Below are 20,595 nucleotides of genomic sequence, written 5' to 3' on the forward strand. Positions count from 1 at the left end.
TTCTATGATTCTAGGTGCAGCTGCTGGAGAAGCAGCAGCAGACCCAGGCCACCAAGTCCAGGTGGCAGTGGGCAGGCTCAGGTAGGAAAGCAGTGGGCAGGCTCAGGTAGGAATGTCCCCACCTGGAGGCGTAGCTGAGCAGCAAGCTGGGCTGAAACCCCAGGGTTGTATCCTCAGCATAGTCCTGGGAGGTGAAAGAGGAAGCCCAGCTGAAGAAGAAATGCTGGCTGAAATATGTAGAGAAAAGGGCCTTCTGGGTAGGGTTGCCAGCTTTCAAATGGCACAAAACGGAACACCCTAGCTCTGCCCCTGCCCCAAAGTCCCACCCCTTCCACAAGACTCCCCCCCCCCCCCCCGTCCTGCTCACTACAGTCCCCTGCCCTCTGTGGCTCGCTCTCCCCCACCCTCACTCACTTTCACTGGGCTGAGGCAGGGGCTTGAGGTGTGGGAGGAGGTAAGGGCTCTGGCTGGGGGGTGGGGCTGAGAGATTCAAAGTGTGGGAGGGGGCTGTGGGTTGAGGCAGGGGGTTGGGGTTCAGGAGGGGGCTCTGGGTTTGGGGGGGACTCAGGGCTGGGGTGTGAGGGCTCTGGGCTGGGGCCAGGGATGAGGGCTTTGGGGTGCAGGAGGGGGCTCCAGGTTTGGGGGGGCTCAGGGCTGGGGCAGGAGGTTGGGGTGCAGGAGGGGGTATGGGTTCTGAGCTGGGGGTGCAGGCTCTGGGCTGGGGTCAGGGATGAGGTCTTTGGGGTGCAGGAGGGGTCTTAGGGCTGGGGCGTGGGCTTCCCTCAGGTGGCTCCTGGTCAGCGGCGCAGCAGGGCTAAGGCAGGCTGCCTGCCTTTCCTGACACCGCGTTGCACGCACCCCGGAAGCAGCCAGCAGGTCTGACGCTGGGGGCGGGCAGGAGGCTCCACAGGCACCGCCCCACCAGCTTGTGCCCCCCCACCTAGGAGCCGGACCTGCTGAACGCTTCCAGAGCGCAGCGCGGAGCCAGAACAGATAGAGACTAGCCTGCCTTAGCACTGCAGTGTCGGCAGTGCTGACCGGAGCCGCCAGGGTCCCTTTTCAAATGGGTGTTCCAGTCGAAAACTGGACACCTGGACACGCTGCTTCTGGGAAGTTGTGTTGGAAGTGCGGTTCTTCCTCTGTTCCTCACCAGGACCAGCCCTGCCACCTCCAGCACCAGCATTTTATTCCAATTATTTTATTAAACAAAATGTCTGAGCCTCCACTAACCTAGGCTGGACTCAAACCAGTAACCCAATGATTGAAAGCCTCCATAGTCCAATGCCAATCCCCCCAATCTCTGGGAAGCGTTCACAATAACCCTCTTACACCAGCACTCTCTTAGGTAGTTATACTGAGAGATCAATTTCTTTTGTTTCCTTCTGGAATTTTTTAAAGACTGTTGCTTTTCAAAAGACTAACATTAGGGGGCCATTCTTGAAATATTTAACTGAGATCCTCTGCCGCAAGAGAAGCATAGGGCATACAGTCAAAATACAGTAATCAAATAGAACGTCTGGAAATACTTCATTGTGACAAACATGTACTACAAAATTTGAATCTTCACCCAAGCCCTGGACAGGAGACTATTACTAATTAGGTATTTTTTCTTCTTTACAACATGAAAAATGATTTATAAGGGTCACCATTTTCCAGAACAATATTCTAATATTTTTTAAAAGTATCTGTTTTGGTAAGTATTACAGCTCCCTAGCATTGTAGCACATGAACGCCTCGTGAGAATGAATGCATTTATTACAAACACCCACATGAGGGGAGAAGAATAATTATTGTGCCTTACTTCCCCCATCTGTAAAACAGCAAAGAGATTAGTCTTGGGATTTATCGAAGGTCACATAGCAGGCCCATAGCAGAGCCAGGACTTGAATGCAGACTATCTGTCCTGATCTTTAACTACAAGCATCTGCTTTACCAGTTACTGTAGATAACCCTGATATACTAGGGCTCCACCAAGTTATGTGTTCTGTCATTAATTATATGAAGTCTGCCTCTCCCATACAATTTAAATATACATATTAAAGAATCAAATTATTGCACACATCATTTTGTTAAGTTTTAATGTAAAACTTGCTGTTTAAAACTGTACATCTTGTGTAAAATATTATGAGACCTCTATACCAGTCAATTCCTTGGGCAGAGGAAAAAACAAAGTGGATAAATCTGTTGAATAAATACATACAGTTCTTCAACATCTTCTTACTAATGACTGGCCTGCACTGGTCATTCCTTTGGTGACACTAACTAATTAACTTGATTCAGATTTGCATTAAAAATAGAGGCAAGTTTTGCTTTTTTTAGCTGATTGTTGGTGCATGGATTTCTCTCCCTTCTCTGTAGATGTGTTTGTGGACATCCCTGTGCATGGGCCCAGAAAGGAAAAGGTCAGTGTCCCCTTCTTCTGTCCTATATTTGCTAATTAAAGTTCTCTGTCAAAACACACATCTATTTACCCCAGTCGTGGAGCAATTCCTTCCATCTGACTGTAACTGCCTGGTATCAGAGGCAGTAGGCTTCACTACCTGGCAGTTATAAACAGATGGCAGAGTCACTCTAGAAACCCACAAAGAATCTGGTTTTAGAAGGTGGCTGTTCAAAATAACTTTTGCTGAAAATGTCGTGCTCAAGCAACATCCGAGTTTGGCAGACCTGAGGACTGAAGACTTCTATTTAATAATCAGAACAGATACAGCATGGGTGATGGCAGTACATGTTTCCCCTACACTGCCCAAGAAACTTGCCTCAACCAAGATTCTTTTCTACATAGATTCTTATAATGGGCTCATGCCAGTAGAATCTTCGTCCCTTCCAGCAATGCAATAAGCAACATGACTAACATCTGTCCCAGGTTTGTTCTCTCATCTCCCAGGGAGAAGTGAGTGCAGTGCAGTGTTTTGTTGGGGAATTTCTTTTAATAATGATCAGTAATGATCTCCTCTAGGGGTAAGAGTAGAATTCAGTCTCCATGGCCTATTCAGTCTAGACACAAGGGACCAGTCAGTGCCAAGTGTAATATGGACAACTGATCACTGCAAAATAGACTGAGAGCACCAAGGACGCCTCACAGAGGCCACTGAACACTTATCAGATGGAAACAACTTTTGACCAGTACTGATATGGGATAGATTTGAACTAGTAACATAGAGGTGAAAGGCTCCAATACCCATAAACCATCCAGTTCTCCACAGCCTCCCGTTTCTAAGAAGCCCCTTACACACCCACACGGACAGACAGACAGACACACACACAGAGAGAGAGAGAGACAGTTTGGTTGGGTGGACACACTCCCTTCCAGCTGCAGCAAGATAAGGTTGGGATGACATCTTTCACCTCTTCAATCTAATCACAGAAGTCAAGTATTGTCAGCCAACCATGGGTTGGCGAACAGGAGCCATGGGGGGTATTATCATTGCTGGTTTTAACAAGGTGATATGCTTCCAAGTAACTTCAAAGAGGTATGGCTAAGATGAACCTCAGCCTGGGGCTACTGAGTTTCATCCAATGCTACAGCTGTTAAGACTTCGCTCCCCGATCCTGGAACCAGCTCCCACTCATGTTTGGAGCAATGTCCAGAAAGGATTCCCTAAAGTTCATTTCTCTGTCAGATGCACAAAGAGACAGTCTTGCTGCTGCTTGGAGAAGGGGCTTGTGGGGAGGGGAAAGAAGTGACCTGCCCCAAAAGACCTGGATTTTCAGTCCAAGCAATTAGTCCGGTAAGCCATGGCAGATAGTGAAGAAGTAAAGTCCAAGCACAGATGAGGATGAGTATCGGAATTGAAGGCACAAAGAATCTCTCCAAATTCTAGAACTACACTCCTACCTATTCTCTGCAGTGTTAGTGGAGGCGATCTTCCAACAGTGAAGTCAAACCATCATTTAAAAAAAAATCAATTTCCAAATAACTTTGATGGATGCCTTGGAGACTCAGCAGCGTTCCCATCTCCCACTCAGAGTCAGCGGTGAGTGATGCTGGGAAAAGGTTTTTCTCGTGAAGCATGGCTCTAAGGGTCGAGAAAGGACACTGCGATGTAACGGGTCCCTTTTGTGGTTGGAAGGCCCTCGTGATAATGGGTCAGACGTCCCGGGTGTAGGAGGGTCCAACCCTTCCGAGGAGCTCGAATGGAGCAGTTGTAACGGAGAAACCGGCAGCCTCCTCCCTACGTGAAACAAAAAGAAACAGGCATCAGCCAAGTACCAGCAGAGAAAGGATCCCTGTATTATCCCAACAGTCTCCTGATTTTCTGGACTCCCTTATGATGGTTTGGTAGAACCTTCTACCACCGATCTGCCTCATTAGAAAATCCTGAAATTCAAACCCAGTCACTGATTGCAGTCCTTTGGGATCAAGGTGCCCGAGATGGAGGTGGGGATGAGCTGGGAGGTGTTCTGGGTACAGGAAAGAGGAGAAGACCCTAGACTGGTCTGGGAGACTTCCAGACTGACCTTCTTGCAAGCACTTACCTCGTAATCTATCCCTACCCGGTTCAGGGCAATGTTGATGGTGAAGGTGGAAGCATCATGGTGAGGCATTAAGGAGGGTTGCTCATCTGGTTTGTAACGAACGACAAAGGCCAGCTCAAACTGTGTCTGCAGGAGAGAAGAGAGACATACACAGACGGTGCCACAGCACCCAGATGGCATTCACTTCTAGGGGACGGTGTGTACGTTGGTGTAATTGGGGTACAATACCCCTTAAATAAGGGAGAAAGGGGCATGTTCTTATTAAGAAGTATGGTGCACATCTTGATAACATACTCCGGGGTCATTTCCTCCATTATGGCACGTACTTTGGTACAGTGCCCCAGTGGTATTGCCTCTCAGTGGCCATGATCATGAGAGACGCTGAGCACTCAAATCCCATTGACCAAGAGTGTTTGATGCCTACCTTTGTATAGTATCCTGGGTAAAATTTCTCTGTGATTGGAGCAATATAGTCCAGAAGGAACCTGTACCATTCTCTCTCATAGCCAATTTGGTTCATGTGGATGTCAATAGTTGGGACATTTTCATAACCCCCGAGTAGTCTGCTGTCCTGGAACAGAACCATAAGATTGATTGGGGACACATATCTTAGATGATAAGTATGAAACACAGTTTGACAGTAACCAACAAACATAATGCTCATCTATAGGGCTTTTCAGGATTGGAACGCAGGGAAGGATCATCTACATTTTATAGAAGGGAAGTCAAGGCACAGAGGAGGTTGGAGCCCAAGTTTTCAAAAGTGGCTACTGACTCTGGATGATTATGGTTCTCCGACTTTACAAACTCTCGGCCCTAATCTTCAGAGGTGCTGAGCGCTCCAGTGGACAGCAGTGGAGGTTGCACGTTCTCAGGGCCTGCGAAAATGAGGCCTAAGGGGTCTCAGACTGATTTTCTGAGTGCCCAGCGACCACTATTGAATGTTTGGGCCTAAGTCCAAGGGTCACACAGTGAGTCAAGAGCAGAGCTCAGGAGTCCTGACTCCAGTGCCCTGCTTTAACCACAGGATTAAAACTCCGGCCTGTAGCAGGCTGCAGCTATGCCCAAGGACTTGGTCTAAGTGGTGGGAGCTGTAGCTCTGGAAGCTCCAGCTTTTTCTTACCGTGTTATCTCCCTTGGACCACTGGCCAAAGTGCTCCATTTCCTCCACCAACTCGTCACAGGCGACGTCAGTGAATATAGGGAACCAGTAAACATCGGGGCAGGGCTGGAGAGAGAACACACGAGAATTCAGACAAACAGAAGAATGAGACAAATACAGACAGACATAGGGGGCTCTCCATAAGCTACATAACACGTGGGGGAGGGGGAGTTCCTTAATTTTACAGGACAGCATCATGGGGGTGTTTGTTCCAGTTTTACAAGGGGGTGGTTGGGTCTTTTTTTTTTTTTTTTAATAAAAATCATCAAACAATGTGTTATGTAATTTATGAACAGTCCCTAGTCAGACAAGAGGAGGACAAAGTCAAGAGCAGGGAGAGAGGGCTCACTGGAAAAACAGCTAAAATGTTAAAGGTTGAATCCTGCCTTCAGATTCCCATGCCTTGCTCCCAGTAAAATTAAGGAACCTGGACAGGTGCCTCTGAAGAAGGAGGGATTTGTCCCGAAGAATACCTTCCAATAATGACAGACCACATTCTCTCTGAATCTGATGTTCTTTTAGGCAGCACTGTCTCCTGTAAGCTACCTATTTCTGAGGGTGAAAGGCTGAAATAATATGATACTGACATGCTGTTCTCTCCTCCGCTGAGAAACAAGAGCAGCATTTCTTACCGTCTCCACCAATTTCCCTTTCAGAGCTAATGTGTAGTTTTCATGGATGTACTTTTCTTTCCAGTCCTATGGTTAGAAAAAGACAAGCAAAGCAGTCACTTCTGTGGCGCGTGGCTCAGGATGTGGTATTAGGCCGTGCCCTGGCATCCCCCTCTCTCTCATCACGGAAAGGGGAAGCGGAGCAGTAAACAGCAATTGACAGCATTTTCTCGGCTTGGAAGCTCCGGGGCCCAGAGGAGTTTTCGAGTGAAATGCTTTCCCAAAGCCATGCAGTTATGCACCTAGGGAACCCCATCAGAGGGATGTCACACAGCAAAGCTTGGATCCTCCCCTTAGAGACACGACTCGTAGCAGCGTTATCTAACAAGGAGGCTAGGAGCGTATCCCACAGCGACAGGCCTGCTCAGCCCCTCACCTCAGGATTGCTGAAGATCTGCCAGAGGTCGTTGTGGAGATGAGTCGTCTGATAATTCTCCAGAGAGAGTATGTGTCCAAATTGGTGCCGGTTTGTCACGAACATGAAGACCCTCTGTAGAATGGAGGGAAACCATCAGGCTGCAACTATCTACTGTGGGAGCTGCTTCCCATTAGCCCTGGCTTCATTCCCTCTGTCCACCCACCTCCCTCTCTAATCTTCACACTGGGCATCCCCTCCCCAGTGAGCCTTTATTGTTAAATCCAGACCCACCCGGGATGCAGAGAAGACTAAATAGTCCTAGCAAGGGCCAGTGATGGAGGCAGAACTTCTGCACGTTTCATCAGCTATAGACAAAAGCAGGATAAAATAGCTCGCACAGGGTCACTCGGCCTGTGGCTATGCACACGTAGCTCCCACTGACGTTCACCGGAGCTGCATGAGTGGATCCTAGCGTATAACTGAATTTAGTCCGTGTTTCTCAGACCACAGGAAGAGATTCTCCTGCCCCCCCGACTGCATGTGAGTCAGGAAAGGCATGTAGGCTTAGTTGATGCCAGTTCACTTCTTTCCACCTAGGCATGTACAGTTGAAATGGGTGTCCTGAAACCTGCCTGCAGAGTTGTTTCATCTCCACCCTTGCTCCCTGCAGCCAGCTCCCTGTACTGACCTGATCCCGGACATTATGGCAGAAAGCCATGTCTGCATCTAGTTTGCCGCTGTGGAAGAGGTCTCCCTGGTTGAGCTGGGATCTCAGGGTGCTGCCTTTTATGACATAGATGCTGGAAATGTAGGGAACGTTCCAAATCCCACTGCAAAATGGGGAGAGGGAGATTTAGACACTAAGTAGTAACAGGACAGAGCTTACAGGATCAGGCCCCAAAGGACTAAGGGCTAGATTTCATTGTGAACATATTTAGGGGGGGAAAAAACAAAAATAAAGCATTGCTGTTCTTTAGAATTTGGTTTGTGTCAAAGTTTAAAGGGTCAGACTCAAAACCCTACAGCAACCAAACGCAATGACCTACACAAACCCAAAGAGAAGCAAATCAGGAATGCAAGCTGTTCCAGTAATCAGCCTTTGGACATCTACAGCACCTTCCATCCACGCAGCACACAGCTCTTTACAAACACTATTTAAAGAAGAATGACAATCCCCCTACCACCCCGCATTGCGGGATAGTTACGCATCACATTCTCTATCCTTAGCAGATGGAGAAAACAAGGCACAAGGAGAGACTAAGCGATTTGGCCATACAGTGAATTAGCGACAGGGCTGGAAACAAAACCCAGGGCTCCTGACTCCAAGTTCCCTACTCTGGTCACCAGACCTTACTCCCTCAATTACATATGGTATGTAGAAGACAGGTACATAAAACTGCTCCTGCCTGGAAGGAGAGACTTCCTTGCCTTCTTTAAACACAGTGATGGTCTGGTACTCTTGCCCCAGGATCCCAATTGGCTTTAGACTGATTTTGGGGGTACATGCTCTCTATCCACTGTCTATTCAGCAAGCCTTGTATTTAGGGGATTCTGAATGGCAAAAGTCCCTCACAATACTTACACCCTCCGCCCTTGAACAATATCCACGTAATCCTCCGAACGGGCATAGTACCCATCAGGACTCAGCGCACCCCAGAAATTTGACCACAGCTTTCCAAGACGGCTCACCAGTGGGGCAATTACCGGCCTGCAGGCACAAGAGGGAGAGATGATTGGAGGGCAAGATGCTGCCAGGGGAAGAAAGGAGAAAGATCCCAACGAGAGTCTCAGGGTCCAGTTTTGCCTTCGCTTACAGATGCTACCCCCTCTTGACACCTGTGTAAGTAAGGGCAAACTTGGGCCCTAAGCTTATAGCTAAACACATTCAGCAGACAATCCCCTCTGAATGTAATCTAAGGAGTTCTAGCAGCTGGAGACAGAGCTGGAAATCTTTCTTCTTGAGGAGCAGGGGAATCATTTCAGTAACATGACTTATGTTTCTCTACTGTGTATCCAGCTCCCTAAGACTGAAACCACAGCTAAATCTCTGAGCCAGAGCCAGACATAACCAGGAATAGGTTCTGTTCTCTATGAAGCCCCAATGTGTGGAGGCTTCTGATCAGCAATGGGCCTGCAAAACTCCCTCCCCCAGATGCTCAGCTGTTGAAAGTTGGTGTAGCATCACTGAAATCAATGGAACTATGCCAATTTACACCAGTCAAGGATCTGGCTTATTGGATCCAACACTTGTGATTTTTAGGGATGGGGAAGAAAGAACTCGGACTCTGAACCTGGATATAGATCCAGATTTTCCAGTGAATCCCTCCCTTTATAATGGGCTGAAGCAAAACCTGCATCTGAATGTACCGCCCAGGATGTTTGAAATGTAAATCCAAATCCAGACCTCAACCCTGTGGCTTGGACCCACATCTGGTCTGGAAAAAAATGGTTCTGATTCTGGCCTCTCTGTTCCCAATAGTGTAGGCTCTGCTCCAAAGAGATAAGGGTAAAACAAGGGATGGTTTACATCCAGAGCCCACTGCATCTGAATCCAATAATTCAGGGAGGAGTGTTGGATAAATGGCTCCAGTTTTGGTCCATCTCTATTGGAGAAAACCCTTAAGTTTCATTCCCAGCAATGTTCTCTCTTCTCAGCCCCTTACACATTTCCCAGGAAAGAAGGAGCTCCCTATCTACATTCCTGACCTGAAGCCTGCCCAGTAAGGATCGCTCAGACTCACTTGTTCTGTTCAATCAGGATCCGTAGAACCTTCAAGTTCTTCAGAACCACTTCGGCATCCAGGCTGAAGTAATATTCACAGTCAGGATCCTGTCTGCACAAATCCCTACAGCCAGAGAGCCCACAGGTCAGAAAGAGAACAGCAGGGATGACCTTCACTTTGCAGTCAAGGGGGCCTTCTCTTCTGGGATGGGGGAGTTTATCCTTTACAGACTGGGTGCAGAGCCCCTGACTAGGGTTGGGGGGAAGAGAGGGTTAAAACCCCATGCCTGAGCAAAGGAGTAGCAGGTGGCTGGCCCCTCATGGCAGGGAGGAGTGGGGCTGAGCTCAGGGGAGGCTGTTTTCTCCATCAGGAAGGTGGACAAGGAGGGAATGGGTATGGAGAACCATTGATTTGGAAGTTGAACTGAAAGAGGAACAGGCTGCACTTGAGGCTAGAGAAACTCGAAGTCCTCTGGATGCAGGAGCCTTACTGCTTCCGTTTGTTTGGACCCAGGCCGTGGAAAGCTGTATACTTAGCCTGGGAATCTAGCCTGGCTTTAGCCCATGTTGTCTGGACAATAAGCAGGGGCTAAGTTCATACCTGCCATGGACAAGTTGCAGGCCAGTGGCAGGAAGATGGGGAACGTGGACGCAACCTGGACAGCGAGTGTTTTGTGGTACAGAGGTTCTTAGCAGAGGGTCTGAGAACCCCTTTGGCAATGAGGGCATCGAAGTGTGTTTGTAATGCTGTCACCCCAGAAAAGTGGCATCTAACGGGCATGCATAAGGAAGGAAGGGAAAGAGAAAATGGGTTGGGCTGTTACACAATATACCACTGCAACACCAGCCATTGTTCCTGCAAAGCTCCAAAGCAGACATCTATGAAGGAAGCTTCTGCTGCTCTGCCCACAGAGGCCTGTTATCTTGGATGCAAGAAGCCTCTCCCTTGTGCTACGGAGCCTAGACGGAGGATGGGGTTGACTCCAGGATCCCTATCGTCTGCCCGTTCACACCGGTCTTCTCACTTACACGCCCATGTTCCGAGCATCCGCATTCTCCACGTGATCTTCTGGCCCAATCACTTTGACCGCATGATATTCTTTGCCATGCTCCTTCACAAACGTGTCCACCCGAGACAGGTGAAGTTGCTCCTGCACACAGAGGGAAATGACACAGAGCGAAGAGTAGGTTACATGAGCTTCACACAGGCTGTCTGGCCTCAGCTAAGGCTAGGCTTGGCAGTCTCCTGCTCTGGAGGCTCTGGCAACACCAGAGCACGTGAGCTCTATGTCTTCATGGCTGGAGGTAACTGATGCACGGGCTTCTAGGAAAACAATGAGCTGTACCTGACTTCCAGGTCCCGGCAGTCTGGGGAAGTTGCAAATACTTCTGGGATACGGGAGGAGGCAAGCCATCCCTCACATGGCAAAACAAAGACAGGGTTGGTGAGGTAGTAGCTGTTATTGCTGGTCCAATAAAAGATATGACCTCATCCACCTTGTCTCTCTAGTATCGTGGAACGAACACGGCTACAACAACACTGCATAAGACAATCCAAGGCAGATGTTCCTTACATGGTTGTGGATGAAGAGCTGAGTGCGTTTCTTTGGGTACTGGAGGTTCTGAAGCCTCAGGAAGAACTGGGAGAGAAATGGAGTGGGCTGCTCGATGAAAACTCCAATCAGAACCAACGGCAACACATCATCCTGCATTCAACAAGAGGGTGAGAAGCATGAGGGCTGCTCTCCAGCTCCAGAAACCTGGTGACACCCTCACCATTTCCGAGGCAACCCGAGCACGTGGTGTAGGAATTCTCGTGTTAGCACCAGGCTTCTGCCACTCTAAATATGCATCAACCCTTACCTTGAACCCTGTGAGACTTCTCAGGCCTTCATCACACACAGTGCAGCCTGTCTCGAATGTCCAGGCCCGAGGAATATAGTTTCCCAGGTAATTCAGCTGCAGCTGCAAAGGGAAATCCCCCAAGTGCTTAGTTACAAGGCAGGAGAAAATCTCACCCCAGCCTCTGATATTCAATCTCCCTTCTCTCCCTGGGAGAAGGGAAGTGGAAAAGGATGCAAATCTGAGGGTCTAATTTCCTACGGTGGAGGATACTGATGTGCTGGGATAATGCGAAGGGGTGAGAGCACTTTTCAGTCTCCATGGCCTGGTCAGTCCTTGGCGGCTAGGTGTTGAGACTGGCAAGAAGGGGAGCAAGGGTGGCAATTATTGTGATGTGGACACCTGTGCACTAGGAACTGGACTGATAACCACCAACTCAGTGGCTGCTGGCCAGTCATTCCTCAGGTGGGGATGCTTTCAATCACTGCTGACCTTGGTCTTGATTTGACCCAGTGACCAAGAAGTAAAGAGCTCCATGTCTTGCTGTCATGGCAGGGAGCCACCCAATCCCCCCATCTGTGAATTTATGCAGGAAGAAGTCAGTGTGTGAGGGATGGATGCCTGATTTCCCAGAATTCCCTAGGCAAGTGCTTCACCACCTCAAGCCTAAAGAGGTTATTTCCCTTGTTTCATACCCAACCTTCTCTTTCAAGGCTCCTTCTTACCTTGGTGGGTCCATTGCCGTGGATCAGGACTGGGAGGGTGTCATACTCTGCGTTTCTTGCTCTCACGCGTGCATTTTCAAATTTCAGAACCACCTCATCTAGAAACCACGTCACAGCAATGTTATCTGCAGGAGGCTTTGGTAGCAATTTGGCCACACAGTGCCCTAGCCATCCCATACAAGCAACCCTTGGGAAGACGGGAGAGTGGGGCTGGAAACTATCTATCATATTTGTGGGGCACAGACAATCCACGGAGGGAGAGGAATTGTTTAGGGCGGCCCAGCAGGGTAGAATTAGGAGTGATGAGATGGAACTTAAGAAAGGATAGGATCAGGGAAGGCTCTGGAGAGTGAAATCTATTAAGCTGTAAGGCAGTCTCCCATAGGGAACTGGAAAAGCCTCATTGACTGCATCCTTTAAATCAAGAGTAGGCAAAGAATATGTGGTGAGGAACAATTCTGCACCAGCAAGGGGGTGGGGAGAATCCAGGCAAAAGCAGCTTTTCCTCCTCTGAATTCTATGCTCCCCTATGTCTGTCTGTCTGGCGCATCCCCAGATGGCATTATACAGTGACTGCAGAGTGACCAGCCAAGGGGTCTGTGTATCCGAGCTATGCAAAAAGGGCGAGTTCAGGCACAAAGTCCAATCACCCACAGTAACAAGGGCCCTCACTCCTGCAATGCCCCCTGGCGGCCCAGTGCAGTGTCGCCATCGCATCTCTGCCTCATTTTCCCCAAATAAGGGTTTTAATCAGTCTTGTATCTTGTATCTTGAAGAGTGCCCCTTCAGGGGTCTAGCTTATTCACCCCAAAAGGCAGAACATCACACAAAAATGGCTCCCCCTCAGCCTCTCTAGCTGAAGGAAGGAGGGCCTGAGTCAACCTTAGTCTGCCAACTCTCATGATGCCCAAGGCCCCTTACCGGTGAGGCCTTCCTGACCTGGAACCCTCTTCTGGAGTCAGGGGCCTCCTGGCTCGAGCAGCAGAAGGGTCCCTTTTCCTGGGTCAAAGTCTCCACACAGAGGCCAAACCACAAAGACCCTTCCTCACGACATCATATAATTCCTCTCATCTAGAGTTCCTGCCGTTGCCTGGTGGAATCTTTCATGGGAGCCAGGCTTCTCTGAGACTTAGCATTCACAGGCCCTTCCTTCTGGCCACTCTCCCACTCAGGAGCATTCTCCCTGGGTTTCCTTTGCTGGTGAGCCCCTCTCACCAGGTTCCCCCCCCAAGAAGCCTTCTATGTAGGCATTTTCTCTTCCTGCACTCTAAGAACTCTTCTCCTCCCTCGGGACCCCTGTTCATCCAGCCCTGTCCCACTGGGAGCAGCATCCTTTTATCTCACTGAGGTGCTTCCCCGCCTAATTGACTGCCTCTCAGTAACTCAATGAGTGACCTAGTCCCAGGTGAACCTGAGCTGCCTCACTCCCCCATCAGAGATAGGCTGGGCTCCTGACCTCTCCAGAGGGACAGCTACCCTCTGACTCCCACCCTTACCAAGATAAGAATGGGACCCCAAAATCCCCCCTGCCCCATGATAACTGCCTAGCTAATTAAAATAAGGGGAAGGGGGGAAGAGATAAACTAAAATAAAGACCTATATTTCTCCGCTCCAGGAGAACAAGTGGATAAAACTTTCCAAGGGTGGAATAACTGACTGGCCAAAAGCACAGTACGTGTGAGTGAGTGCTGAATGCATCTCATCAGCTCCCCACCTTTCAGGCCATTCAATCCAATGTACGGAACCAAGAAGGCAGGCAGGTGGCCCTTGGCCCTGGGTTGTGTGTTGCTACTTCCCTACCAGTTTCCCTCCCCAAAGCTAGTGTACTTTGAAATGCGTGGAGATCAAAGCGGAGAGGAGGTGTGGTATGGAAAACCCGACCTGCAGGCCTAACTGTGGAGCTGGCAATGCCGTCAGAACGAGGCTGGGAGCCCTATGGGGATTGCAAATCAAATCCAGGAGTCTGGGCAGGGGTTTTTAACAGAGACCTTCTCTGGGGATGGATTCTGGAGTTTAACCACTTCAGCCACAGTGTGACTGTTTCTAGCTGCTCTGCACTCTCCAAGGAGGAATGAGCCTCCCCATCTCACCTAATGCTCCATTCAGGTTCTGGAAGATCCGGCATCTCTGATCCACAGTGATGTTGATATTTTCCTTTAAAAGAATGAAATAACCTTATTTAGGGGACACTCATTTAGGACGGCATACACTCTGCAAACAGATGGGTCATTCCAGCCCTCCCACCCCTCTTACTGCCCTCCATTCATTGCAGAAAACACTATAAAACCAGCCGCCCTTGTTTCCCAAACCCTCCATGGATTTGCTTCAACCTCCCTCACGGATCTAGGCCCAGGTCCTTAGCTGCTGTAAATCAGTTTAACACCATTAACTTCAACCCCCTAGGAGCCCTGAACCTGCTCCCTGGTCCCACCACTCATCTACCACAGGTTTTATCTCTGCCCCTTCACCCAGTCTCACCACTGCTAATGCAAGAGCATTCTCCACTCTAACTTCTGATCTCTAGAATAGCCTCCTCCACCCGTAGCGGATGCTGCGTCTCTTTTCAGATCTCCTATGAAAACAACAACTCTCCTTGCCTACATCTTTTCATGTTTCCCTCCCTGGGCTACTGTTGATCTATGTCAGTCATTTTTAAATACAGTTTGTGTGAAAGACCATGTGCTAAATAAAGATGTATTGTATCATCCCGATCACTAGCATGTCCCACAGGCTCCAAAACCTTAATATTCCCAGTGATCCCCAGTCCCACCTGAACTTCAGCAGTTCTCCCTTTCCTAAAATACCACCACCACCTAGCTCTTACATGGCGCTTTTCAGCGTTAGATCTCAAAGTGCTCTCCAGAGGAGGTCAGTTTCACTATCCCCATTTTACAGAATATGATTTTTATATTGCATTAGGCAAAACCAGATAACACGAACAGCTTAAAGCTTCCCAGGGCATGAAAAGACAACAAACAAAAGCACACTGATGGAAATATGCCTGCCTGCTTGTACAGCAGTATATGAATCACGTGTCAAAACATAGCCAGGAGCGCAGGTTTGACATACATTTCTTTTGTGGACAGTCTCCAGCTTCCATCTGTCTTCCGTGAGTGCTGCTCATGTTAGCAGTGTTAAACCACAACTTAGCAATGGTTTAAGACTGGGTGGCAGATGCATTTACACCAGGCGGCTTCAAACCACGCTACACTGGGTTTCATCAGAATCCCACTCAAACCTAGGTCTGACTTAACAGTTCACTGCCCCTCCAAGCATCACCTAAGATACATTAGAATAACTCTCAGAGGGGGAGAATGGATGTAACAGTATCTGGATTTTGAAAGTCGTGTCAATAGAACTATTCAACTCTGGTCTGGCTTTGCACCAGGACTTCAGCGGAGATCATTAAAGAGAAACAGTCATGGTAAAAGTTATGGGCCAGATTCAGACCTGGGGATAAGTAAGCGCCACTTTACTTGCTTCTCTCACGGCTTTTTGCAAATAGCTGACTTCACTTTCACTTTTCTTGATCGTCACAAGTTTCACTTCCTGGTTCCTATGCTCTTGCACAACCCTGCCACGTTTGGGTCACAAACACGCTAGGAGAATGTTTGATTTGTTCAAAGATAATAAGGCTTTTTAAATGTTATGACGTCATTGCCGTTGGTGTTAAGTGACATGAAACCTTGTTTTAAAAGCACCTGCCATCTGGGTCAAATCTGATAGGGCAGTGACCCTTTCAAGACAAAAATTGCAAGGACGGTACAGTGGGGGGTGTGCAAGGGTGCACATCGGCCTGAACAAAATGGGTCACTGTACACATAAGTGAACATTTATATGTGCCAGTGTAGTCCTTACTGGGGCAAGAAAGAGACACCTAGGGAGACATCCGAAGAAGAAGAAGGGGAAAAAACAGGAAAATACTGCTGGGGCAATAGGTTCCTAAGTGGTCAACCTCCTTTACAGCCAGCTGGAATGCTGCATGGGGGTTGGGGGACTCCACACAAGTAAGTCTGGAAATGAAAAACACACTGTATGCCCCAGAAAAGGGTGCAGGATACCAGGGATCACTGGCACTGGCCAGATGCGGCACCTGCATCACCTACTCACACGTACCCTTTTTTCCGGATCCAAGAAGATATTGGTGTAAAAGAGCTGGTCACTATCATTGTCAAGTCCTTTCCAATCCTCCACAAGCTTGTTTAGGTTAGGAGCGTAACCTATGAAACCTGCGGGAACAAGGCAAAGGGTGAAGACAGCCAGCGTCTCAATCCAGCCAGCCTGGAAGGGAAAATTCTCAGGGACTCATACATGTGGACAATGTCTCAGTCCCTTCTCCAAGGGGACATATACACTGTCTCAGTCCCCCCCTGCAAGGTAGCACAGATACACAGTTTCAATCTCTCGGCAAAGGGATGTGTACTCTCCTGCCATGGGTCATCAGTGGGGATTGAACCCTTAATCTTCAGCACCCAAAGCGCAGGCTTCTGTAACCTGAGCTAAAGGAGCAGCCCCACTAGCTAAGAGTAAGTTGCAGGTTCTTATCCTCTACATGGGTTGCAGTCAATGGAGGGAGACATATTTGCAAGTGCCTAGCTTATGTGCTATGAATGTGTACACACACCGTCTCAATTCCCCTCTAATTGCACAGTACTTTTCTGCCCCGCCCCATCTTCTCTAAGAGCCCGGTCTCCCGGAAACACAAAGCTGGGAGACGCTGACCTGTCTCTTACCTCCAGAACCCAGGAAACGCTTGCCATCTTGCACCGGAGGGTACTTGGCTTCCAGCCTCCGGTCAGGGTAGATGAAGGTCTCTGCTGAGAAAACCACCTTGCTCTTGGCCTGTTTGAACTTCTTCAGCAGCTCTGCAGGGCCCGATGCAAAGAGCACATCATAGCTACAGGAGCAGCAGAGCAAGGCAGAAAGGAGAACAGAAAGGAACGAAGTCAAAGAGAACAGGTCAGGAAGAAAAGAGTGTGAGAAACAGAAGATTCTCTCGGAATCACTTTCTTTTAACCCTGCACTACAGCGTTACAATCCCTGCAGTCATTCCAGGCATCGGTGTGGTGCGGTAATAGCCCTATGGAATCCCCAACACTGGAGGTTTTAGGACCAGGTTGGACAAACCCCAGACAGGGATGATCTAGGTTTACTTCATCATGCCTCAGTGCAGGGGGCTGGTCTCGATGACTTCTCAAGGTCCCTTCCTGTCCTATTTTTCTGTGGTTCTGTGAATTCTCGTTGAGCGGAATATGGTACTTCTTCCAAACTAACCTACTGTGGTGAATAAAATACTGAGCTCACAGATGGATTGTTCCTTACATCCCTTAACGCTCAGGAGCTTTGCTTCTAGAGAGCTTTCCCTTCACGTCCTCGGAGCCTGCGGCAGACGCTGGTATCCCTGGCCTGTCCATTATGGGTGCTAGGACTCGAACCCTGGCATCTGTCAGCCCACTCTTATTTCTCCTCACCGCAGACTAGTTCTTGGCTCCCAAGATGCCACCCGCCTGGCTCTCCACCTCTCCTGGCCAAGCAGACAATTCTGCTGGGAAAGGCCAGGCCAGAATGGCAAACTAGCCCACTGATCCCTTGGAGGCCAAATTCAGCCTGGTGTAAGCAGGGGTAACTCCATCATCCTTACACAAGAGTTGGATTTGGTCCACTGCAGTCAGAGCTTCCCAGCTGGCACTGATGCATTTAACATTTCGCAGTCAGCATGGCGCAGGGAATCCCAGTAGGCAGGAATTCAACTTCCCCAACCAACCTCCTTCAGGTTAATTACCCCCTGTTAAGAACCTGCCTCACGGCTCAACTCATGGCAAATCCCTTCAGCCCCGTTTACCTTTCTGTGAAGAGGATGATCAAGTCCTCCTTATCCGCATGCTGCTTCAAAGCTGACTTTAAGAGACGGACCTTCTGCCCACCTCCTGCTACCTTCTTGTCATCACCACGCCACTCCTCATCCAGCCCCAGAACCTAAAGGGTGACAGGGAACCTTTTAACAAAGAGTTCACGCTACACAGGCAACAACTTGTTTCCCCAGCGTGAGTCACTCTAAGAAATGGGGTAGGAGGACCAGCTGCCAGAGAAACTCACAGCTACGTCACTGCTGGCCTCCGGTCAGACTTTTGGCAAGGAGCAATGGTGCAGGAGCGCTGGCTGAGAAGGAGCTCAGTTACACCCATCCCGACCTCTCCCAGTGCAACTCCCAGTGGGCAAGGGCGTAAGGACACTTGCTCTGGTGGACACACAGCTCCTGCTGAGCCATCCTCTGCCACCGAGCGTCACCACGAGGAATGGTGCGGGAGAGCGGGCAGCAAAGAGCTTTCACGGGTGTCTCTGTAGGAAATGATCAGGCACAGGGGCTGGCTCGGTGTCGCGGCTTTTGAGTCACAGCGGCACGATGCTGTGTCATAGCAGCGTGGCTTGCCGCACCCATGAAAGCTTTCTGATGGAAGTGTGGTGTTGTGGGGGTCCCTTTGGAGCAACTCCCAAGGCTGCACGGCTTCACCTGGACTTTGTAGTTGAAGAACTGGGCTGATCTTTTGAAGCGTTTGAATCCCTCAGTCTCCTGGGTGGCCACAGTAAGAACCAGCAGGTTTTCTGTAGGCAGGAGAAAGCACCAGGTAAAGAAAGACGTTCCGCCCTTCTCTGTTTCACCGTTTAACAACCCACCTTCAAAAAGCAGCTTTGCGATTAGAAACAGGGGCGAGGTGGGGACTGGCAGCCTGAGGGCCCTGGCTGACTTCATGAAGGTAGGTAGTGTGGGGAAAGTTGAGGCATAGCAGGTACGTCTACACTGCAGCTGGGAGCGAGCCTCTCGCCCAGGTAGACAGACTCGCTCTGGCAGGACTCGAGCAAGCATGTTACAAAAATAGCAGTGTGGATGCTGAGGCTCGGGCTCTGACCCCCTCGGCTCGAGGGCCCAAGCTGCAGCCTGAGCGGCTACGTCCGCACTGCTTGTTCTAGCATGCTAGCTCGAGCCCCGCTCACGTGAGCCTGTCTACCTGGGTTGGGAGGCTTGGTCCAAGCGGCAGTGTAGACGTACCCCCCAAGAAGTTAAGTGACTTTCCCAAGGCCACATGGCAAGCTAGCCACAGATGCAGGAATAGAACTTGACAGAGTCTTGATGTCTTCATCACTCACCACCCAGCATGACTGCCTCTGCTCAACCTCTGCTTTTCATTGCGACAACATAGTCCTATGAAACACAGACTAAAGCACCGTCTAACTTGGATCTAGGGTCAAATGTTTGCATAAGCAAAGTCATGCTCCCCTGCAGACTCTCAGCGCCGAAGTTTGGACCAAATTCTGCACGTGCTACTCTACTGCAATGTTCCCTCTCATTTTTGACAGGCTGTGCGCACAATTTCTTCTGTGCACATTTTTGACAGGCCGAGTGCGCAAAAACTTTCTTCTCTGCAAATTGTTGTGCTTCAGTGCAAATTTTTGTGCGCCCGGTGTTTCGCCGTGTGCATGGGGTTTAGAATCTGTGTGCGTGCACACAGGCGCACAGCTTAGAGGGAACAGCGCTCTTCTGATTTCAATGCGGTGGGGGGTGCTTCCGTCCCTGAGAAAAGATGTCTCCTAAATTACAGTCAGGATTGGATTCACAGCCTGGAGTCCACTGGTGGAAGCCGGGCTGCAGGCCAGCAAGGGTGGAAAGCCATTCTGGAGGTGCACCGCAAGATACCCACCCACAGCTCTGCTCTCCTGGAGCAGCCAGCCAGTGTAGCCCCTGAGTGGGGCCAGCCAGAGGCAGAGCATGGCTAAGGAGCCCTACGCTAAAACCAATGAAACCTGTGTCATTACGTTGCCTTTACACTGGTACAACCGAGGTCAGAAGCTGGCCCTGCCCGTGAAGTGTGAGACTTTACAAAACTATCATTTCATTGCTCAGCTTGTGAGACAGACACAGAGAATACAACTTACGGAGGGTTTCTCTAGTAACGTAAAATGTAAGTCTCACTTTCCTCAGACAGAGTTTAAAGAAAATTAAACATGAAGGTAAAAAAATAACACTGCCATCAATGAACGTGCAGACTTGAAAATCATCCACTTCGTTTAAGTGCTTACCTGCAGCATTGCTCGCTCTCTCCAGTGAGCATTTACACCGACATAAGGAACTACAGCATTTGGCCAGATAGCTGTTTTTTTTCTCTTGGACACGCCTCTGATTTTCTATTGTAGTCAGGATCTATAGTCCAGATGTCTACTATATATAATGTGGATTTATTCTGTCACAGCCTCCATCCAACATTCTCTCCCTACTGCTCTTGATTTTTTGGTTTCCAGTTTCTTAAAGTATGAGGCCAAATTCTGAAGTACTTTTTCAGTTTTTACACATCCTCATGTTGGCAAAACTCCCATTGTCTTTGATAAGAGCTTTGTCTAAGTAAAAATGGAGTAAAACTTTTAGGATTGGACCCATGATTTCTTTGATGTAACTGAATGCTCTGCTTTGTGGCAGGTCTTCATGTTAACACTTTCACCCTGGATAGGAATGTGCAGGGGTCCTGGCAGCACTGTTCAAACAGGATCCTGGGCCAGTTGACTGGAACACTGGAAAATTCCAAGAATAACGGATTGGCCTGGAGGAGCATTTTCTTGGATCTAGCAGGCTTATCCAGTGACAC

The 20,595-nt window shown here is 49.1% G+C and overlaps 1 protein-coding gene across 1 annotated transcript in view; it reads right to left on the minus strand.

The window, feature by feature from the left end:
• Positions 1-2,061: 2,061 nt before the first annotated feature.
• Positions 2,062-20,595, minus strand: part of PLOD1 (procollagen-lysine,2-oxoglutarate 5-dioxygenase 1) — a 31,684-nt gene continuing 13,150 nt past the window's right edge. The window contains exons 2-19 of the mRNA XM_037881269.2: positions 18,471-18,562; positions 17,802-17,935; positions 16,693-16,856; positions 16,076-16,188; positions 14,050-14,113; positions 11,960-12,057; positions 11,256-11,357; positions 10,967-11,098; positions 10,422-10,543; positions 9,412-9,516; positions 8,253-8,378; positions 7,359-7,500; positions 6,689-6,802; positions 6,274-6,339; positions 5,603-5,707; positions 4,904-5,050; positions 4,480-4,605; positions 2,062-4,175 (exon numbers count right to left, since the gene is read on the minus strand). Coding sequence (XP_037737197.1) covers positions 4,020-4,175; positions 4,480-4,605; positions 4,904-5,050; positions 5,603-5,707; positions 6,274-6,339; positions 6,689-6,802; positions 7,359-7,500; positions 8,253-8,378; positions 9,412-9,516; positions 10,422-10,543; positions 10,967-11,098; positions 11,256-11,357; positions 11,960-12,057; positions 14,050-14,113; positions 16,076-16,188; positions 16,693-16,856; positions 17,802-17,935; positions 18,471-18,562 — 2,108 coding nt within the window. The 3' untranslated portion in view covers positions 2,062-4,019. The remainder of the gene's footprint in view (positions 4,176-4,479; positions 4,606-4,903; positions 5,051-5,602; positions 5,708-6,273; positions 6,340-6,688; positions 6,803-7,358; positions 7,501-8,252; positions 8,379-9,411; positions 9,517-10,421; positions 10,544-10,966; positions 11,099-11,255; positions 11,358-11,959; positions 12,058-14,049; positions 14,114-16,075; positions 16,189-16,692; positions 16,857-17,801; positions 17,936-18,470; positions 18,563-20,595) is intronic.

Source organism: Chelonia mydas, chromosome 18, assembly GCF_015237465.2.
Source record: "Chelonia mydas isolate rCheMyd1 chromosome 18, rCheMyd1.pri.v2, whole genome shotgun sequence".
Lineage (NCBI taxonomy): Eukaryota > Metazoa > Chordata > Testudines > Cheloniidae > Chelonia > Chelonia mydas.